The sequence below is a fragment of the Stegodyphus dumicola genome, chromosome 12 (genome assembly GCF_044657685.1).
Source record: "Stegodyphus dumicola isolate Sdum_Otavi_A_Nest chromosome 12, ASM4465768v1".
Taxonomy (NCBI): Eukaryota; Metazoa; Arthropoda; class Arachnida; order Araneae; family Eresidae; genus Stegodyphus; species Stegodyphus dumicola.
The window spans coordinates 31,910,968-31,928,570 of record NC_140779.1 but is presented as its reverse complement, the minus strand read 5'-3'; the positions used below and the strand labels follow the sequence as shown (position 1 = coordinate 31,928,570).

Sequence of the window (17,603 nt, the reverse complement as noted above, 5' to 3'; positions counted from 1 at the left end):
TAATTAATGCATTTTCTGGTCTTTATATCTTCATGTACATTTCACATTTTACTTTCTTATATATTTAAATTTTTCAACTTTTATTTGATTTATTTTTGCAAAGATAGCATTATTATGTTTCTTTTTCTCCTTTTTTTTTTTCTCATGTTCATTTCAATTATTTTGAGTTCTATTTCATAGTTCCAATTAAGATTACTACTGTTTATTATGTTTATTTTTATAAAAATGGTCTTGAATTAACATGTATAAAAGCGAAGGTGTCGGAGGACATTTACTCAAGTATTTTGTAAATTTTACAACATAAATTGGCTTTTCACTCAAAATTTCCAAAGAATCTTGTATTAGCGAAAATGCTTCATTAAGAATGAGTTATTTGGTACTCTACTTTGGTTATAAATCCCATCACTTCACGGAACTACAATTTTGTCTTAACTTAATTTGCCAGTTTGGCACAATCATTCTTACTTGAGTAAAAGACGAAACTCCTTCGGATTTATTAATTATTGTTCATTGATCGGGAGTTGGTTTGTTTTTGAAAAGTCAACTAATTTCCAATCAATAGCAATAATTACTTGTTTTTTAATTTTTAATTTTTTTTTCAAATTTTGAAATTTTCTTATTCATGATTTAAATTTAAGCTCCCTTAAAAGCTTTTTTTATTTTTTTTTATGATTTACATTTAAGTTACTTTAAAACACAATTTTCGGAATTAAACTTCCTACATATGAGTTCCCTCTTTTTTGATACATTCTGCTAAATTTATATTAGGAGATAGTATAGTCAATATTTCTTTAGTAAATAAATTATCATATATTATATTATAAGTATATATGCCTGATCATTCAAAAGTAAAAGAAAAAATAAAGATTAAATAATTCAAAAAGCATATACAATAGCATCATCTGGTTGTTACGGAATTGCGTAGAAAAGCTAGAGGTGTTTCTAATAACGAATGATATTTTTGCAGGATAGTTACATTCTTCACCGATAGGTGGTGTTTTGGTTGAGAAGCTCTTACAATGGCACAACACAGCCCGAACGTAGCTAGGTTTTCAGTGTGATGTTCAGTGTGATGCCATCATTGCTAATAATTGCCTTCAGATGCTTTGCACTGTACCGAAGAATGTTCAACTGTAAATCCTGTATCACGTGACGGCAAACTTTTCACAATATGGACAACACCTCAGCCCGATTACTGTACACATATGATCTTAAGTAGCGCCGTAATCAAAGGTTACAAAAAGTGAGGCATGGGGACCTTTAAGCACCATCGTGCAGGGGTGATCATCTGAGGAGCACGGTCATCGTCGAAGGTCACACGCAACAAGTGCTAAGCAGGGCGCGTGCGCAGGCTCTCCATCCTGCAGATATGTTACATTACAGAACACTAGGCTGTCTTGCAATAAGGGACTAATATTCTTGTTCAAAAAGTGCTTCATAACGCTCGTCTGTGAAAGAAATAGTTTGCAATGTAATGCTGTGGGCTTTCATAAAGAAACGTGGCTTGGAATGAGTGATGCAGGTTACCAGCATCACGCTGTCATCTTTGAGTGATGAAAAGGGATTTCCACATTCCAATGTAGTTTCACTGTTTCCCAGACTAGGGCTTCCATGAATAGGTTTTTCGATCAGTTTTTTATTCTTTTATTGTAATCTGGGTTGATAGGTTTATTTTCCACAAAAATGACTCATTATCTATGCCTTCCGGTAATTTTAAGTCAATTTTTTTTTTTTTTTTTTTTTTTTTTTGTAAATTCAAAAAAATTCAATGTACTTAATAACAGTTTAGAATTTTATTCTTTGTATATTCCATTAATTTATTCAAAAACTCCTGGACATTAAGAAAGACCTCGAGATTCCACCTAATATACAACTACTCTTAATATCCAGAAGCCTTTTGGAGGAAGTAAGGCTAGACCTAGTAAAAACCATTCATAGAAAGTAAAATGTTGCACCAAGTGTTTTGAAATGTTTATGTTTTGAAATAAAGAGACCATTGCGGCTATATATCCACCTAAACAATAACTGTACATTTTTACTGATGGTTTTCAGATTGATTGTCATTTTAAAGTTGGGCCTGGTGTGTTTTTGAATCTTTTTTTCTTTCTTACACCCCTGCAGAATACATTGGTACCTCCTTTAATGGTGAATTAGTAGCCATATGTATAGCCCTAAAGTCTTACTAGTTTGCAAAGGCAGTAGTTTTTTCTGACTCTCACGTAGCCATTCAATCAACTAGCTCTGTTTAATACCCATTAATACCTGCAATTTTGCATTGTCAAAAATTCCTGAGAACTCTCACTTTAAAGGGGAAGCAAATCGTTCTCAGTGGGTGCCTGGCCATTGTGGTCTTTGGGGCAATGAACAAGCGGACTTCCTTGCAAAAAGAGGTGCCAGCTTCCTACAACAATGTAATTTATCTCTCATCCGTTAGCTTTTAAATCAAGGGTCGACTTTTATTTTGTCATTCAATTTTGCATACCACCTTCAACTTATCAACTTATAGCTTAAACTTATATGTACTAGGCCTTTTTTGTATGAAAGCTCAGATTTCTTCTTAAAATAGTCTTAAAAATGAAGAACCTATATATGTAAAAGACATTTTAAATGAAAGACAGTTGAGCTTGGCTGTAGAAAAATTCCATAGTAGCTACAAAAAAAAAAAAATGAGACAGAAGAATTGTTACAAGATAAAATTAAAACTCTGTTACCTTTTTTATAGCTTCCTGATATTCTTCTGTAGGACGGAAAGAAAGAGGAACATCTTCTGACAGCAGGTAGAATAATTTCAATTTCGAAAAATTTACCTGAAATTAATTGTAAAATAGTTTAAATTTTATTCTGCAATCTGAGGAATTATCCAAATATATTTCGTTAACAATCTTTTAAATCAGATTTCTTTGCAAGTTTCATAAAATGCTTTCTTCTAGAACTAGAACTTCGTTTAATTTAAATACAGTGTATTAAAGTATTTAATTTAAATACTATTTAAATGTTTCTCAATGTCTGCTGCTTTGGTATCCATGCTTTCAATTGAATTTTATAACTCGAGAGGAGGCAGGAATGAAAACACATAATAAGTGTAATAAAATATACAAAGTTGTAATAATATATACGAATTGAAACCCTCCTATTATTCAGTATTATTCCTATTACTTCTATTACTATAAATAAGCTGTAATAAAATATACGAATTGAAAGCCTCCTATTACTCACTTCCCAAAATAGTCCTAATCTAGACATAATGTGCGTCTTTCAAACCAATGTAAAGAAATAGGAAGAGTTAGATATTATGTACGATTTGGCCTAATGTACGTTCGCAAGTTTCAAGTTACCTTTCAAATAGTATATGTTCGTCTTATCTCACATATTTGTAAATACTGCAGTGTATTTCTGAAGGGGGTGCTACTTTGGTAGACGGTTGCACGGATTTGGGCGATTTTTCTTTTGGCGAGTAATACGACTTATAGTAAACCCATTGCTCGATAAGTTATTTATGGTAACCGATACTTTGTTGTCATTTTATTTTAAAAATAATGCTTTTTATTATGCATAAATTTCGTGTTTTAAATATTATTTATGGCTTCTAAATATTAAAAATCAATTTGATTTTGCATTTTTATTTGAAATAAAAATTTTATTGTTTATGATATTTTATGAAATTTTATGTTGTGGATGATGTAATCAATGGCGTGCCCTTACTTTAAAAGTAATTAGTTTTAATATCTATAAATTTAATCTTATGTTTTAAACATTATTTATGGCTGTTAAATATTAAAATACAATTTAATTTTGCATTTTTTTGAAAAATGATTTTATTATGTATGATTATTTAAATAATTTTAATTCTAGGCGTGATGTAATCAGCTTTCTGATTGGTTATATAATATTTGTGCATTACCGCGCCATTTTAAAATTTAATTCATATCTTCGAATTCCTTCAAAGATGTGTCTTTCAAAGATGAATGTTGTTATTGGTAAGTACCAAGAATTATTAGTATCGGAATCAAAAAATTGTCCTTTGTACTTCAGAAAGGGGCGGTTAAAGGATCTTCGAAATCTTAAAAACAATACCTATTATTGGATTTTTTTTCAATTTTTTTTGGTTATTTTTAATCTTTATGATCCATTAATTTGGCTCTAAATTGCTTTATCTATTTATAATTTTTTTTTGTTTTTTAAAATTTTTTTTTATTCCTGCCCTTGATATTACATTTTTCAAATTTTTTTCATTCGTATCTAAATTATGATTTCGATTTTTTTTTGTGGTACTTATCAATAAACGACAGGTTAAATGAGTACATATTTTTCTTTTACTTTATAATTGTATACTTCATTTTTTGTTAAAAAAATTAATACGCTATTTTCAAAAATTGCTGAGATAATTATTGGCATATATGTTTTAATGTTAATTATATTCTATATAACATATTTTAAAGTATTTGAATTTAGTAATATTTTAATTCTTTTAAATGTTGGTATAATGTTTTTAATTCGATATTCAATTTAAGTAATATTTTAATCTAATTAAACGTTGGCACAATGTTTTTATAGCGGTGTTTTTATTCTTTTCTTTGCTATATGAAAGTAATAATAACCTTACTTTAGTATTTTATACTCATAGTAAATGTGTTTATTTACACTTGCCTGCCATCTTAAAAAACGACATTTTCAACAAAAAATTAATCTATTACTTTTAACGATATTTATTATTATTTTTTTAAGTTTCGAATACTTTAACTATGCGTAAGAACAGCGTTTTTCAAGATGGCTGACGATTGTAAAAACCGCGCCAACAATTGCGCCAATGTAAATCGCCAAAATCCGTGCAACCGTCTACCAAAGTAGCACCCTGAAGGGTACCATAGCTATTAGTGGCTAGACAATTTCCGAGTCATTTATTTTTGCTTTCATATCAACATATATTGGGAAAAGAATGATTTTTCCTATTATTATCCTTTGAAACAGAGAGAATATTACACTCTACGCATTACCGCATTTTATCACTACTTTGTAGCATTTAAGAGGTTAAGTTAAAATCTGTTATTTTTATATATGCAAGAAACAAAATATACGAGGAAACGGTAGACAGAATATTTCGCCCCCCCCCAACCGAGATAGTAATTAGCGACGCTGACAGTTTTACTGAAAGGTATGGCTTCGAATCCTGGGGAAGGCATGGATATTTGTACATCTAACACTGCGTAAAGAAAGAAAAAAGGGGACAGTTTCTCCCGTTCTACTGGGCCGATTGACAAAATTCAAATTGCGTTTTTCATGTCTCGTGTATTAGATTTATATATAGCATTGTTCTAACACAGGTATTTTGGCACAAAATCGGACCTTTTTCTGAAATAACATACCAATGTTTTTCCATATTTCGATTCTACGACTCAAATTATGCCTAGATATTAAATTTTGTAAAATTTGCTGCGAAATTTACGAAGAAATTCAAAAATTTATCTTGGCACAATTTTTTCAGTTTTCGCCAAGAATAATTCACCTGGCGAACTTTTTAATATTGTGGCAACCCATTTTCCTTTCCCTTCCATGATGCCGTAGCGGAATTAAAGGCACCTCCTTCCTACCTTTTTACATTGTGCTTGAACGGAAAGAAAGCCACATCGTTTCTACTTCGAAATAATTTTAGCAAAGTGTCTAAACCACATTTGATGTTTTATCGCTTTCAACAATTATGCCAAATTTCAAAAACGGACCAATATATAAATTTATGTACATCTTCGAAAATTTTGAATAAAAAAACTGTAATTTTTTGCATGTATGTTTATAAATACGTCTACTTTAAGATGGTGGTAAAAATGTTATAGTTTATAATTCAAATTTGTTTTTGAAAAATTTATAAAAATTATTTAAAAATACAAATTTTAAAACTAAATCCTACAAAATGGGTGAATTTTATTTGGAATGAACCTAAATTTCGAAATGTGAAAGGAAGAATTAAATAAGTTTAATAAAAGTAGTTTGGCGTAATTTGAGTCGTATCGAAATATGGAAAAAAATTGCTATGTGATTTCAGAAAAAGTCCGATTTTGTGTCAAAATACCTATATTAAAACAATGCTATATATAAATCTAATACATATCCTAAGTCGCGCTTTCGAGACATGAAAAACGCAAGTTGAAATTCGTCAATCGGCCCAGTAGAACGGGAGGTAAAGAACTGTCCCATTTTTTTGGCGCAGTGTAAAGTGTCTGTGCAGCACGGGGGAACGCTAAATATGCGGAGAGTTAAAAGTCCTCTTGGTTAAGTTTATAGTAGGGAAAGAGAGGGTGGAAGACTATCGGACCCATCCCCCTTGGGTGCTCTTCTTCAAAAGTGGGGCAGAACTGAGCAAAGTCGTACTGTCACCTGTATGGTAGTCAAGGCTATTGCCAACGCAGGCGCAATCATACACTCCTTGCCCCGATGAATTTCGTGAGCTTTTTCTGATCTTACTGTCAGTTAGATAAGTCACAACAACAACAATAACGGAATATTTCATATTTTTATAATTTAATAACACAACTTATAATGCAGTGTACACTATTAAAATGTATTTTATTTCATATTAAACCGTATTTTTGCTAAAAGGTTTTTTTTACATTAGTTACCACTCCAGACTTCTTATATCTTCCTGTTAAAGAGTGTCCGCACTTATACAGATATTGTATAAAAACCATCATTGCTTAAGAGGGAAAAGAGTAAGCAATGCAAATTTTTAATATACGTTTTATTTACCCTTTCAGCACTCATCGACCTGTCAAAGACCATCATCATGGTCAGAGTTGCTAACGTAATTGTTAAGGTGAGAGTAATTAATAAAGGCGAAGTGGTTATAGTATGTACTCCAGTGACCTGCGTTAAACGAACCAGTTGTCCTCCAGCCTCTGTATCTTCGGAGACCCTAACATCAGGGGGAGGTTATTACAAAACGCACAACTAAGCGATGAAGAGTGTAGTGCTGTAGAGCGTGTCATTCAAAAATTTCAAGATAGTTTCTCCTGGACATCTTCGTAGGTCGAGAAAGTATGGCGAAGCATGAAACTGATATGAGGGATCATCCACCAATCAAGTAACATCCAGGACGTCTACCGATTGCTAAACAGGAAAAGGTAGGAACACTTCTAAAGGATATGCAAGAAAGCAATCTTATTGAACCTTCAGCAAGTCCTTGGATCACTTCAATTGTCCAGAATCGTCCAATCGTTAGAAAGGAAGGATGATTAAATTAGATTTGACGTTGAACACCGCCGGCTGAACGAGCTTACTAATAAAGCCAGCTTTCCTCTTCTTAGAACTTATGACATTTTGGACAATCTTTATGGAAGCATGCTTGATTTAAAGAGCAGATATAAAGAGTTACACCCAGAAGACCGAGAAATATAAAGATAATTAGGTATAAAGAGTGCAAAGAGTTACACCCAGAAGACCGAGAAAAGACGGCATTTATTACCACACAAGAGCTCCACAAATTCAAGGTGATGCCATTTCGATTATAAACTGCGTCGGCAACATTCGAAAGACCATACTGAGAGATCTTTCCTACGAAATCTCTTTGATATACATGGATGACACCATCATTGTCGGGTAAAGTTTTTGAAGAGCATTTAGAAAATAATACCTGGAAGGTGCTTCAGAAATTGAAGGGAGCCAATCTAAGTTTAAGTCTTAAATTGGTCAGACAGGAAGCGGCTTACCTCGGACATATCATCTCTGCCAAAGTTGCGCCTAAGGATCCAGAAAAAGCGTCGGCAGTTAAAGACTGAGGACGTCCTAAAAATGTCCATCAACTTTCATCGCAAGATCCATTCATAAACTGACAAAGAGCAAGTAAAATTTCTTAAGGACAAATCTGAAGATGCATTTTACAAACTCCGAAGGAATTTCGGATGCATTTTACAAAGTCCGACTGTAAAGATTTGACGGAAAAAGACCTTTTCTTAAATGAAATTTTGAATTTTGAATTCGTTTTATTATCTTTTAGTCATGAGTTTTTTTTTTTTTTTTTGAAGCAGAAGACGTGAAAAATGTGCAATACCCTCTCCGAGACTCGAACTCTGGACCTTTCGACTATACATAGAATATGTTTTCAATTACGCTATGAAGGCATGCGTAAAGAAGGGAGAAAATACCTTATATACTCCCCTTTTTAAAAGCGACGGGGATTTGGGGGCGCAAAAGCCAAATCCTGGTGGTGACAAAGTATTATCCACCACCTTTTATTTCAGGCGCCCATTAAGTTTTTTGAAACAGGGGATGTGAAAAATATGCAGTGCCCTCGCCGGGATTCGAATCCTGGACTTCTCAACGACGATTATGCTTCCAATTGCACTACGAAGGCACGCGGAAAGGATGGAGAAAATACTTATAATCTATTTCATATTTTGTAAAACTGTAACGAAATTTTTAAAAAAATAAACTGAACGATTTCAAAGAGAGAAGGTGCAACATTATAATGAAGAAAACATTTTTTATCTCCATCGCTTGAGACTGTCCAGCAATTCTAAAGATATGCTGCTTTTAAATATTTTTAGCCCAAAGGGGAGTTAGTCCAAATGCTCTAGAAAATTGTATGTGGGTGCAGATGAAAAAAAAAAAAAGGCCCCTTTGGGCGTATATAAAATCTGAAAGCTTTCAAATTTTTGCATTATATTAATTTAAATTTATTTATGAATTAAAGCTTATTGTCGTTTCAATACTTGATTTCTTCTTTTCATTTTTCTTTAGCAACAAACGCGTAAATGTTAGTGGATATTTTTTCTAAGGGTGATATGTCGTTTCTTTCGGTCTTCGTTTTTAGTCCAAAGGGGCTTTGTCCCTGAAGAACTATTGTTTTCATTTTGCGATTTTGCGTTGATTCACTACAAACGGAGAATCACTTTTAAAATTGTCCCCACAAAGTATTATCGCCCTGTGTTATATTTAAAGAAATTAAATAATGAAAAATCTGCATAAATGAATGTATATTTCTCGCATTGTGGTAAAACAAGGATACACGGAGCTAACGAATTTTGAATGACGTAATCCTCCTACGAATATGGGCATGGGGAAGACCAAATTTGAAGTTTGGAATTTGTTTTATGATCGATTTCCTATTTTATAAAACTTTAACGAATTTTTGATTAACAAACTCAAGGATTTCAAAGCGAGGCATGGCAACGTTGTGCAGGAAAAACATTTTTATCTCCAGCGCGTGAGTCTCTGTATCGGAAATTCTAAAGATATGCTCATTTTAAAACTATTTTGCGATATTACTGTTGAACTGAAATTTTATGGTTTAAGTGCGAAGAATGTGATATTTAATAAATAAATGTAACACACGAAATGTTATAAAGAACGCCCCTTTGGACTTAATTTAAAATTTGAAATCTTTCAGATTTGTTTTTAATAAATTTCCTGACAAATGCTAACAATAAATAAAAAGCGGAAGGATAAAATAATGAAAAATTAATAAAAATTGAAACAAGATCTACCTGCTTTCCAAATTTGACAGGTTTCTCATTCTGGGAGGTAAGAACTGACATCGTCGTCACCAGATCTTCCGCATATCTGCACATCGGACCCGTGTATATAAAATTGTGGATCTTTGGATCAGGAACAGGAAAACATCCATCTGCTGACACCAAACCTACCAAAGATCAGATATTCGTTATACACATCTACATAATGTGTATAAATTAAATCTAACGAAAAGCTTAATACTTTCAAAAGAACTTAAATGTATTGGCTAATAACCTTGTTTCTTTGGTTACAAAATCTAAACAATTATTCAAAATGCTTGAAAATTTGAATGACAGAAAAGTAAGTTGGTATAGGTAGAGAGAGAGATGTCACAGTAGACATGGGAAAGAAAAAAAGACCATTTTGCTACAAGGGCACATGGGGTACATGGGTTCTTATGGCTTATTGTTTTTACTTGTTAACATGCCCCGTGTTAAAATGTTGCATAGGGCAGAGGGTTGTGGCAGATATTTTTATTAATATGGAGCTACTATTGTCAAAAATCAAGCGAACATGATTTTTAAGAAGCAGTTCTATATCCGGACGTACTAGACACCTCTGCAGTCATTAGGTTATTTTGAAGTAGAAATGAAAAATGTGCAATGCCTTAGCCGGACTCGAACATAGAGCTCACGAATACGCGCCGAGTGTGCCCCGAAGGCATGCAAAAAGGAGGGAGAAAATATCTTATAACCTGATGGTAAAAACATACAGAGTTATCATATGGCAAAAGAACATTATGTCATATTAGCCTACGATCAATTTAATTTAATTCTCCATTTGGAACACAGGCACACTGGAGTTTATTCATTGCTAATAGTGAAATGAATGTACTGCAAAATACAACTCTATAATTCATGAAATTTTTTAATATAGGAATATCTAGGAACGAGGAAAGCACAGATGAAGAGTTTAAACCGATCCCTTGAGGCCGTGTCTTTATTGCTTCAAAAGAAGAGACTTTATTTGCCCGACTTTGAAAATATATGTATATGTTTATATTTAAATAAATTTAAATTCTAAACTAATACGTATAAAAGTAAAAAAGTAGAAAAGCAAATTTAAATTCTAAAAAAAGGAAAAAAGCCAAAATAATTTAAAAACATGCAAACATGTAAAAGATTTAATTCTCGAACTAATCTACAATATCATTTAAATTCAGAAGCATAAGCAAATCAAGTGTAAAATCTATCCATGAAAATAAATCTACTAATTGAATAAATTAAAATTAAATTAAACAATTTTTTTTTAAAAATGCATATGTGAATGATGATAGAGTAGGCAAAAGACAGACTTATCAAGAGGAAGTTGCCTCCAAACCTAACTCTCCAACCATTCAATTCGTGTTTTGTCATTCATGCAGGCAAGGGTAAAAGTTAAAACCAAAAGTAATTCCAATAAAGTGGTACCCTTAGAAATTAACATTTAAGTATTAACATTTAAGAATTAAAGTTCAAAAAGGAAAATACTAATTAAGTCTTTTGAGAAACAAGCAAGTAAAGTCAAGAATTAAACTTTTTCTTAAAAAATTAAATTTTTTAAAAATTAATTTTTTATAAAATAATAAAAAAATCTAGAAACAATGTATTTTAGAAATTTTGTCTACAGAAACTTCCCCTACACGAATATGCATATCAATAAAAAGAAATATAGAAAATACAAGGTGTGACACACACAAAAAAGGGACTGGTCCAATAAATCATTATACATACAGAATCAGTTCTACGTGACATTATCACCTTCAAAGTAGTTCCCTTCAGCATTCACACATTTCTGCAGTCGGTGCTGCCATTGCTGATAACAGTTCTGGAACGAGGTTTGTGGATGACCCTTCAGGAGACTGAGCGCCGCCTGAGATAACCACTGACCTGACTTTGTTGTAAAAGTCTTACAGTGTTAATAGTCATCCTGGCAGAAGGGAATATTTCCTCCGTGTAAAAATATAAATATAAATGTTACATGGGCATACAAGGCCTGTGTATAAGTGTAGATATGTTGATTACAAACATTGTCTTGTACAAGTTACATAAAATCATGACAGCTATGTGCACATTTAAATATTATCTGAATTTGTGTTTACAATACTTTTACTGAGATAATCAAAGTAAACTTGTAATTCATTTACACATTGACTGAATTTTCGATATCATTTAAACTGCTTTACAATATTATTTTTTATCAATTACCTACAAACTGGATAGTAATATGCTTACATTACAATAATTTTGCTCTTACAGTCCTGTTACTATTCTACGGGGGAGCTATTTTTCTAGTGTTGATTTTCAGTTGTTGTAGTATTTTGAATTGCTATTAAAATTATGCTGCGAAGATGCAATTCTCAAGGGAAGGGGAGAATTTCTTAGTACCTTGCTGAGCATAGCCTAATTACCTCCTCTATTTTAGTTTTCGTCTGCTTGTTGCCGCATGTATTCTCCGCCTATTGCGGCCAGTATTCACTGCTTGGCATTTTTAAATACAGTTTATCGGTTTGTGGGCAGTTGAAGAGAAGTGATCTGCATCACCTACCGCACCACATTGACACAATCCTGATGCTCGTTTCCCGAATCTTTTAAGATAATGTGGGAAGGGGCCATGGCCAATGTAGAATTGAGTTTGTATTAACTGCGCATGTAACTTTCGGAAAGAACTTGTCGGTTCTCCTCCCTGTGCTTTCCCTTTTCCATCTTTTCTGCCATTCTTGTAAAAGGACATTGAGCGTGATTTTTTTAAATAGGACTGCGGAACACTTACTGCGTTTTCAAATCTACTGGAGTCATTGGTTGCAGATTTCGCAAGCACGTCCGCCGCTTCGCTGCCAGTAATACCCACATGAGCTGGAATCCAGATCAGGATATATCTGTCATCTGGTGGGATACTTGAAGAATTTTCTGAACATCTTGCGCCAAAGGACTCCTTGTCTTGTGTCCTCTGATGGACTCCAAACTTGAGGCAGAGTCGCTGTATATGTTGACTTTTATTCTTAATTGATATTTTGCCAAATTGATGGCTGCTTTTAATGCAAGAAGCTCTGCTTGAAAGACAGGCAGAGCTTTGCCTGAACCTCTTCAGCTCAGGTAAAACGGATTCCCTTTAAGTCAGATTTAACTTTAGGAAATAAAACAAAGGTCGCATGAAGCCAAATCAGGTGAATAAGGAGGATGCCTCATCACAGTAATGTTTTTGCTGCTCATAAACTGCTTGATAGATTGGGTAGTGTGAAAGGGTCATTTGTCCTTGTGAAACAGCCATCCATGACTCCACAGCTGCGACCTTTTTGTTTTCCCTAATTTTTTCACGAAGTCTTTTTGGTACTTTAATGTAGTAGTGTTGATTAACAGTCTGAGCACTGGGAATCCTTTCAATCATGATGAACGTGCTGGGCACCCAGCACATTCTTCGTCTTCCACACTGTCCCTTCCCTCTGAAAACCTCTTATGCCATTCAAACACACATGCATGAAACAAAGTTTCATCTCCATAAGCCTCGGTTAACATTTGGAAGTGTTTCCTCCGTGGCTGATTTAAGTTTCACAAGAAACTTGTTGTTGATTTGTTGCTTGGTTTTTACATTAGACATATTTCCGGCGGAATGCAGTTGCACGTGTTCGCTCAATGACGCAGTATTCGCCACTGGCGTGGTTGGTTAAGTCGAAACTGGCCGCATGGATAGAGGAGATGTGTGGCATGACGTCACCAAAACAAATGTTGCCAACTCTACTCTGTTTTCAGGCTACACAATTAGTCTCTTTATTTTTTTTTTTTTTTTTTTTTTTTTTTTTTTTTTTTTTGTAGCACACCTTGTATATGCAGCATAGTAAATTCCATTAATATAGAAAAGACAAACTTAACCATTTTTAACAAAAAAACTTAAGAGTTAAAACTTTATTAAGTATTTTTAACACCCAAGAGCTTCTTTTAATGAAAGTTTAGCATAAATTAACATAAAAATCATTATTAAAAATCACAACTTAATGCCTTTGTTTTGACTACAACCATTAGATATTACGGAATGTAAAGTAAAAGTCTAGAATTATTGCCTAAATTGCTGAAAAATTCGAAAATTCTGGAAAGATATAAAACCTTAATGATTGCGCTAAAATCTAGTACAACCGAAATAGCTTTACCGCAAACCATGCATTTAAAAATCAAAAATCTTACCTCTGGTTGGTTTATGCCCAAAGAGCCCAGTAAAATGGCAAGGGACCCTAATACTACCCAGCATATCATTGCCCAAACCAATGACGGAACCTCCAGCGCAGATGAGGGCACTTTCTCCTCCTGTAAAAAATTTTGTAGATGAGATACTTATTTATAAAGTACGCATTATTTTCATCTTATGGTATAAGATATGTTACTTTTACTAAGCCTCTCTAATAGCTGAACAAAGTTTAGGGTACCGTTATTTTTAGAAGCACCTGTTATTTATATTCAGAAGGATCCATTACGGTTGTCTGATATGAACTGTATATTTTGTTTTAATTTGCAGTATGCAACAATTTAAAAATTCGAATAATGCTCATTACAACATTCCCGTTTCATTATTTCTTTCCCCAAATAAGAGCTAAATATGAATCTAAATTCGTGAGATTTTCCACATGTTTTCTAGAAAGGCATTATAGAAATGAAAATGACCAATGCATGTTTAAGCCTTTCTCGCTATCCATGTCAGTTCTGAGCTTCAAATGGTAATTAATCTGTCTACAGTTTTAAAAATAGAGGTAATGCAGCGTGAAAGAATGAATAATTTGCAGTCTTTTTTTATTAAATGAACAATGAGTTAGCTTATAAGTACTATAGCAAACATGAAAACGTAGAAAATCAATAATTCGAAAAGGTTTTTAGCTTAAAGGGGCGATTTGTCTAGAGGGCTATTAAATTCCATTCTGGCGTTTTTGAGTTTTCTACTATAAAACGGGGTTTCCCTTTTCAAATTGTTGCACCAAATATTAGAGCTCTGCTAATATGAGCATTTGGAAGCCCAAATTTGGAATTTGTTTTATTATCTATTTCATATTTTCTAAAATTTTAATTAATTTTTGATTAATAAACACAAAGATTTGAAAGCGGGAAATGTCCGAAAAAAAAAAGTCTCCAGGGCGCGAGACTGTGTATCAGAAATTCTAAATATATGCTCTTTTTAAATATTTTGTGATATCGCTGCTTTTTTGAATTTTATGATTAAAGTGCGAAGAACATGATATATAATATATAAAAGTAACGTACAAAACGTTGATACAACATTTTGTACATTATCATCAACATCGATCATCTGGATTAATATAAAATCTGAAAGCTTTCAGACTTTTTTTGTCATTTTTTTAAAAATTATCCTTTTTTTTTTTTTTCAGGCAAACTGAAAATATTTTTCAGCAACAATGTTTAAGCTAGAGATTTGTTGGAAAATATGAACAAGTATTGATATTGATGGGGCACGAAGCTGAAATTTTCATGTATTTTAAAAAATGAAAGCTAAAAATTTTAGCAATTTTTTAACTAAATAATAGAACTTAGCTTATAGCAGATAATTTAGCCACCTAAATGGTATAGTGATTAAGAGTGCCTACTGTGTGCCGAAGGTTCCGTGTTCGAATTCTGGAGAAGGCATTGTAATTAATAATCGATCATCTGGAGACATATGTAGCTGGTTGTTTAGTTTTAGAAAGGTGAAGCAGGCAAGGACGGACTGAAGAAAAAAATGGTATGCATTCGTGAATGAGTTTCTAAGGCAAATTATCTCCCGTTACACATGAGGAAATCGATGAAAAGGTTCAATCTGGATTTCAAAGAATTTAGCTAGCATTGTTCCGGATTTCAAAGAATTTAGCTAGCAAAGCCGGTTTTAGCTAGCAATGTTCAGCGGTCTCATTCTTTCGGTCATTGATAAGCATCTGAGAACTCGGAACTTAATATTTTCAAACCATGGAAAATCTCCAAATAGCGTCATTTTATTGAATATTTTTATAACTTATGTATTTTTATTTGCTTCTTAGCAGCTAATATTTATCCCTGTTTACTTTTAGATGAACAAATACTTATATATCGCTTTGAAAATAATGAGAATTCTAAGTTGGCAGAACAACCTTGTGCAATTGAGATTTTATTCGGATAAATTAAGGATAATCCAATAAAAGATATAATGAGAAGAAAGGCAAAAAGGATCTTAGCGTATAAAAACTTAAATTCGGCGGTACTTTTCCGTTTCGCCGGCGAAAATCTCACCAAGCAGGCTTTATTGGCGACAACATACACATAAAATATTTTAACAAATGTTAGTTCTAAGAATTTTTTATTTTGAAGGAATAAACATTTTAATATCGTTTACAATTTTGTAAGAAACCAATAAATAAAGATAATAAATTTGTAAAAAGACATTAATTTAAGAATGTACTATGATTTCACGGTTCAACATCCTGATTCGCCGGTTCATGTCACGTGACCCGAAGTGATCTCATCGCACGTAAACTACGCTACAAAATTCTAATTTTCTCAGTTATTATCTACATTAATTTCAAGTTAAATATTAATTGGGAATGCAAGGATTATTTCAATTCGTACGAATAGCTTACTCAGAAATTATGTAAACTCGCAGTGCTTTACTTCGCTAGTGCAATCTCATTAGAATTGATGAATTTAACCCTTGAGTTTGCCTTTTCTATATTTTCGCCTTCGGGTGAGCGGTGTGATTGCATCTTAATTGACTTAATTACCGCGAATGTAATTCTATGCCAGTATTGAAAGAAACAATCAATCTGATAAGAAATGGCTGCGATTTGTTTTGAAAATGAGGCTAAAAGGTTACCAGCGAGGATATTCCGTTTGGCATCAGCTGTACCATTATTGGCGACTTTATCGCCTGCGCCAGCAAAACGGAAAAGTACCAATTCGGCTTTAACAATTTGTCTGAATAATCTCATGGTAATACGTTTTCAAATTTGAGGAAACTGAGAAGGTTCTGCAACACTTACCGCTGCTTCCACCACTGGTTCTGCTGGTGTCATAAGGATGACTAGTCTTACCATGAGCTTTGTTATTAGTTTCGAAGTTCATGCCCATTTCAGCACTGTTGGTCGTTGCCAAGACGATAGCGCCAGCATTCTTCATGATGGCCACTGTAGGAGCGTCTTCTGCAGCTTTGACATCTTTGAAAAGCAGAGATGCTGCAGTGCTTCGAAACCCTGTAGAGAGAAATGTTTATGGGTAATATCAATTTATTTAAAATGCAAAGGAAAAGGTGCAGGGATATGATGGAAAATGTTCTGCGAAGAGAAATGCTGCTTTTAAACTGTACGCTTATTCTTTCGTTGTTTAGTGAACAGCTGTTACTTGGTATCTTCATTTAAACAGATTAGTATTTTTGGTACACACTTATGCAGTAAATTGATGAATTTATAAAGAAGCTTTTAAATAAATGAAGTTATGTAAGTAAGATTCGCATACTGATTCCTCAGTTAACAGAAAAAAAGCTGTTTTTAGAGTGTGTTTATGAATACCTCAAAACTGATAAAATCAGCTACAGAAAATTAGTGTTTAGAAGTACATTTGAAAAAAAAAAAAAAATGATAAAAATGTAAGGCCTTTCATAATTATTTTTGTCATATTATTTGTTTTCCCCTAAATTCTTCACAGACTTGGACTTTGAAATTCAGATGCAAAAACAAATTTGGTTTAATATAATTTTGAAATGAGTTAATTATTTTATAACTCTTAATGCTAATGTTTCGCTAACTAACTAATTGGAATTTAAACCTGTGGAATGAAAAATACAATGTCAGTTTAACGAAAGAACCTTTCCTTGCAGAATTTTGTTTTTTCAACCAACATAAAGTCGAGAAAGAACTTTCCAAATGAAATTTATTTAGAATTTATGCTATAATTTATCTGTTTTTGGCAATGATTCCAAACAGATTGATATTTTTCCAATCGTTGCATGTCCACATATTAAAACTCTTGCATAAGAAAATCTGTCATTTATAATATCTTACTTTTACCAAATCTACAGATTGTGTTTATTAATGTTTAGAAAGATTTCGAAATGTTTTGGAATAAAAGATGTTAGCAATAGCTTATTATTTGTAATGAGAAATATCGTCTGCTACTTTTAAC

At 32.8% G+C, this 17,603-nt stretch overlaps 1 protein-coding gene across 1 annotated transcript in view; it reads right to left on the bottom strand.

Moving 5' to 3' along the window:
* The window catches only part of LOC118188481 (fatty-acid amide hydrolase 2-A-like), a 95,528-nt gene that overhangs the window by 10,733 nt on the left and 67,192 nt on the right, over positions 1–17,603 (bottom strand). The window contains exons 4-7 of the mRNA XM_085827596.1: positions 16,466–16,675; positions 13,659–13,778; positions 9,474–9,628; positions 2,712–2,807 (exon numbers count right to left, since the gene is read on the bottom strand). Of these exons, the coding sequence (XP_085683722.1) occupies positions 2,712–2,807; positions 9,474–9,628; positions 13,659–13,778; positions 16,466–16,675 (581 nt within the window). The remainder of the gene's footprint in view (positions 1–2,711; positions 2,808–9,473; positions 9,629–13,658; positions 13,779–16,465; positions 16,676–17,603) is intronic.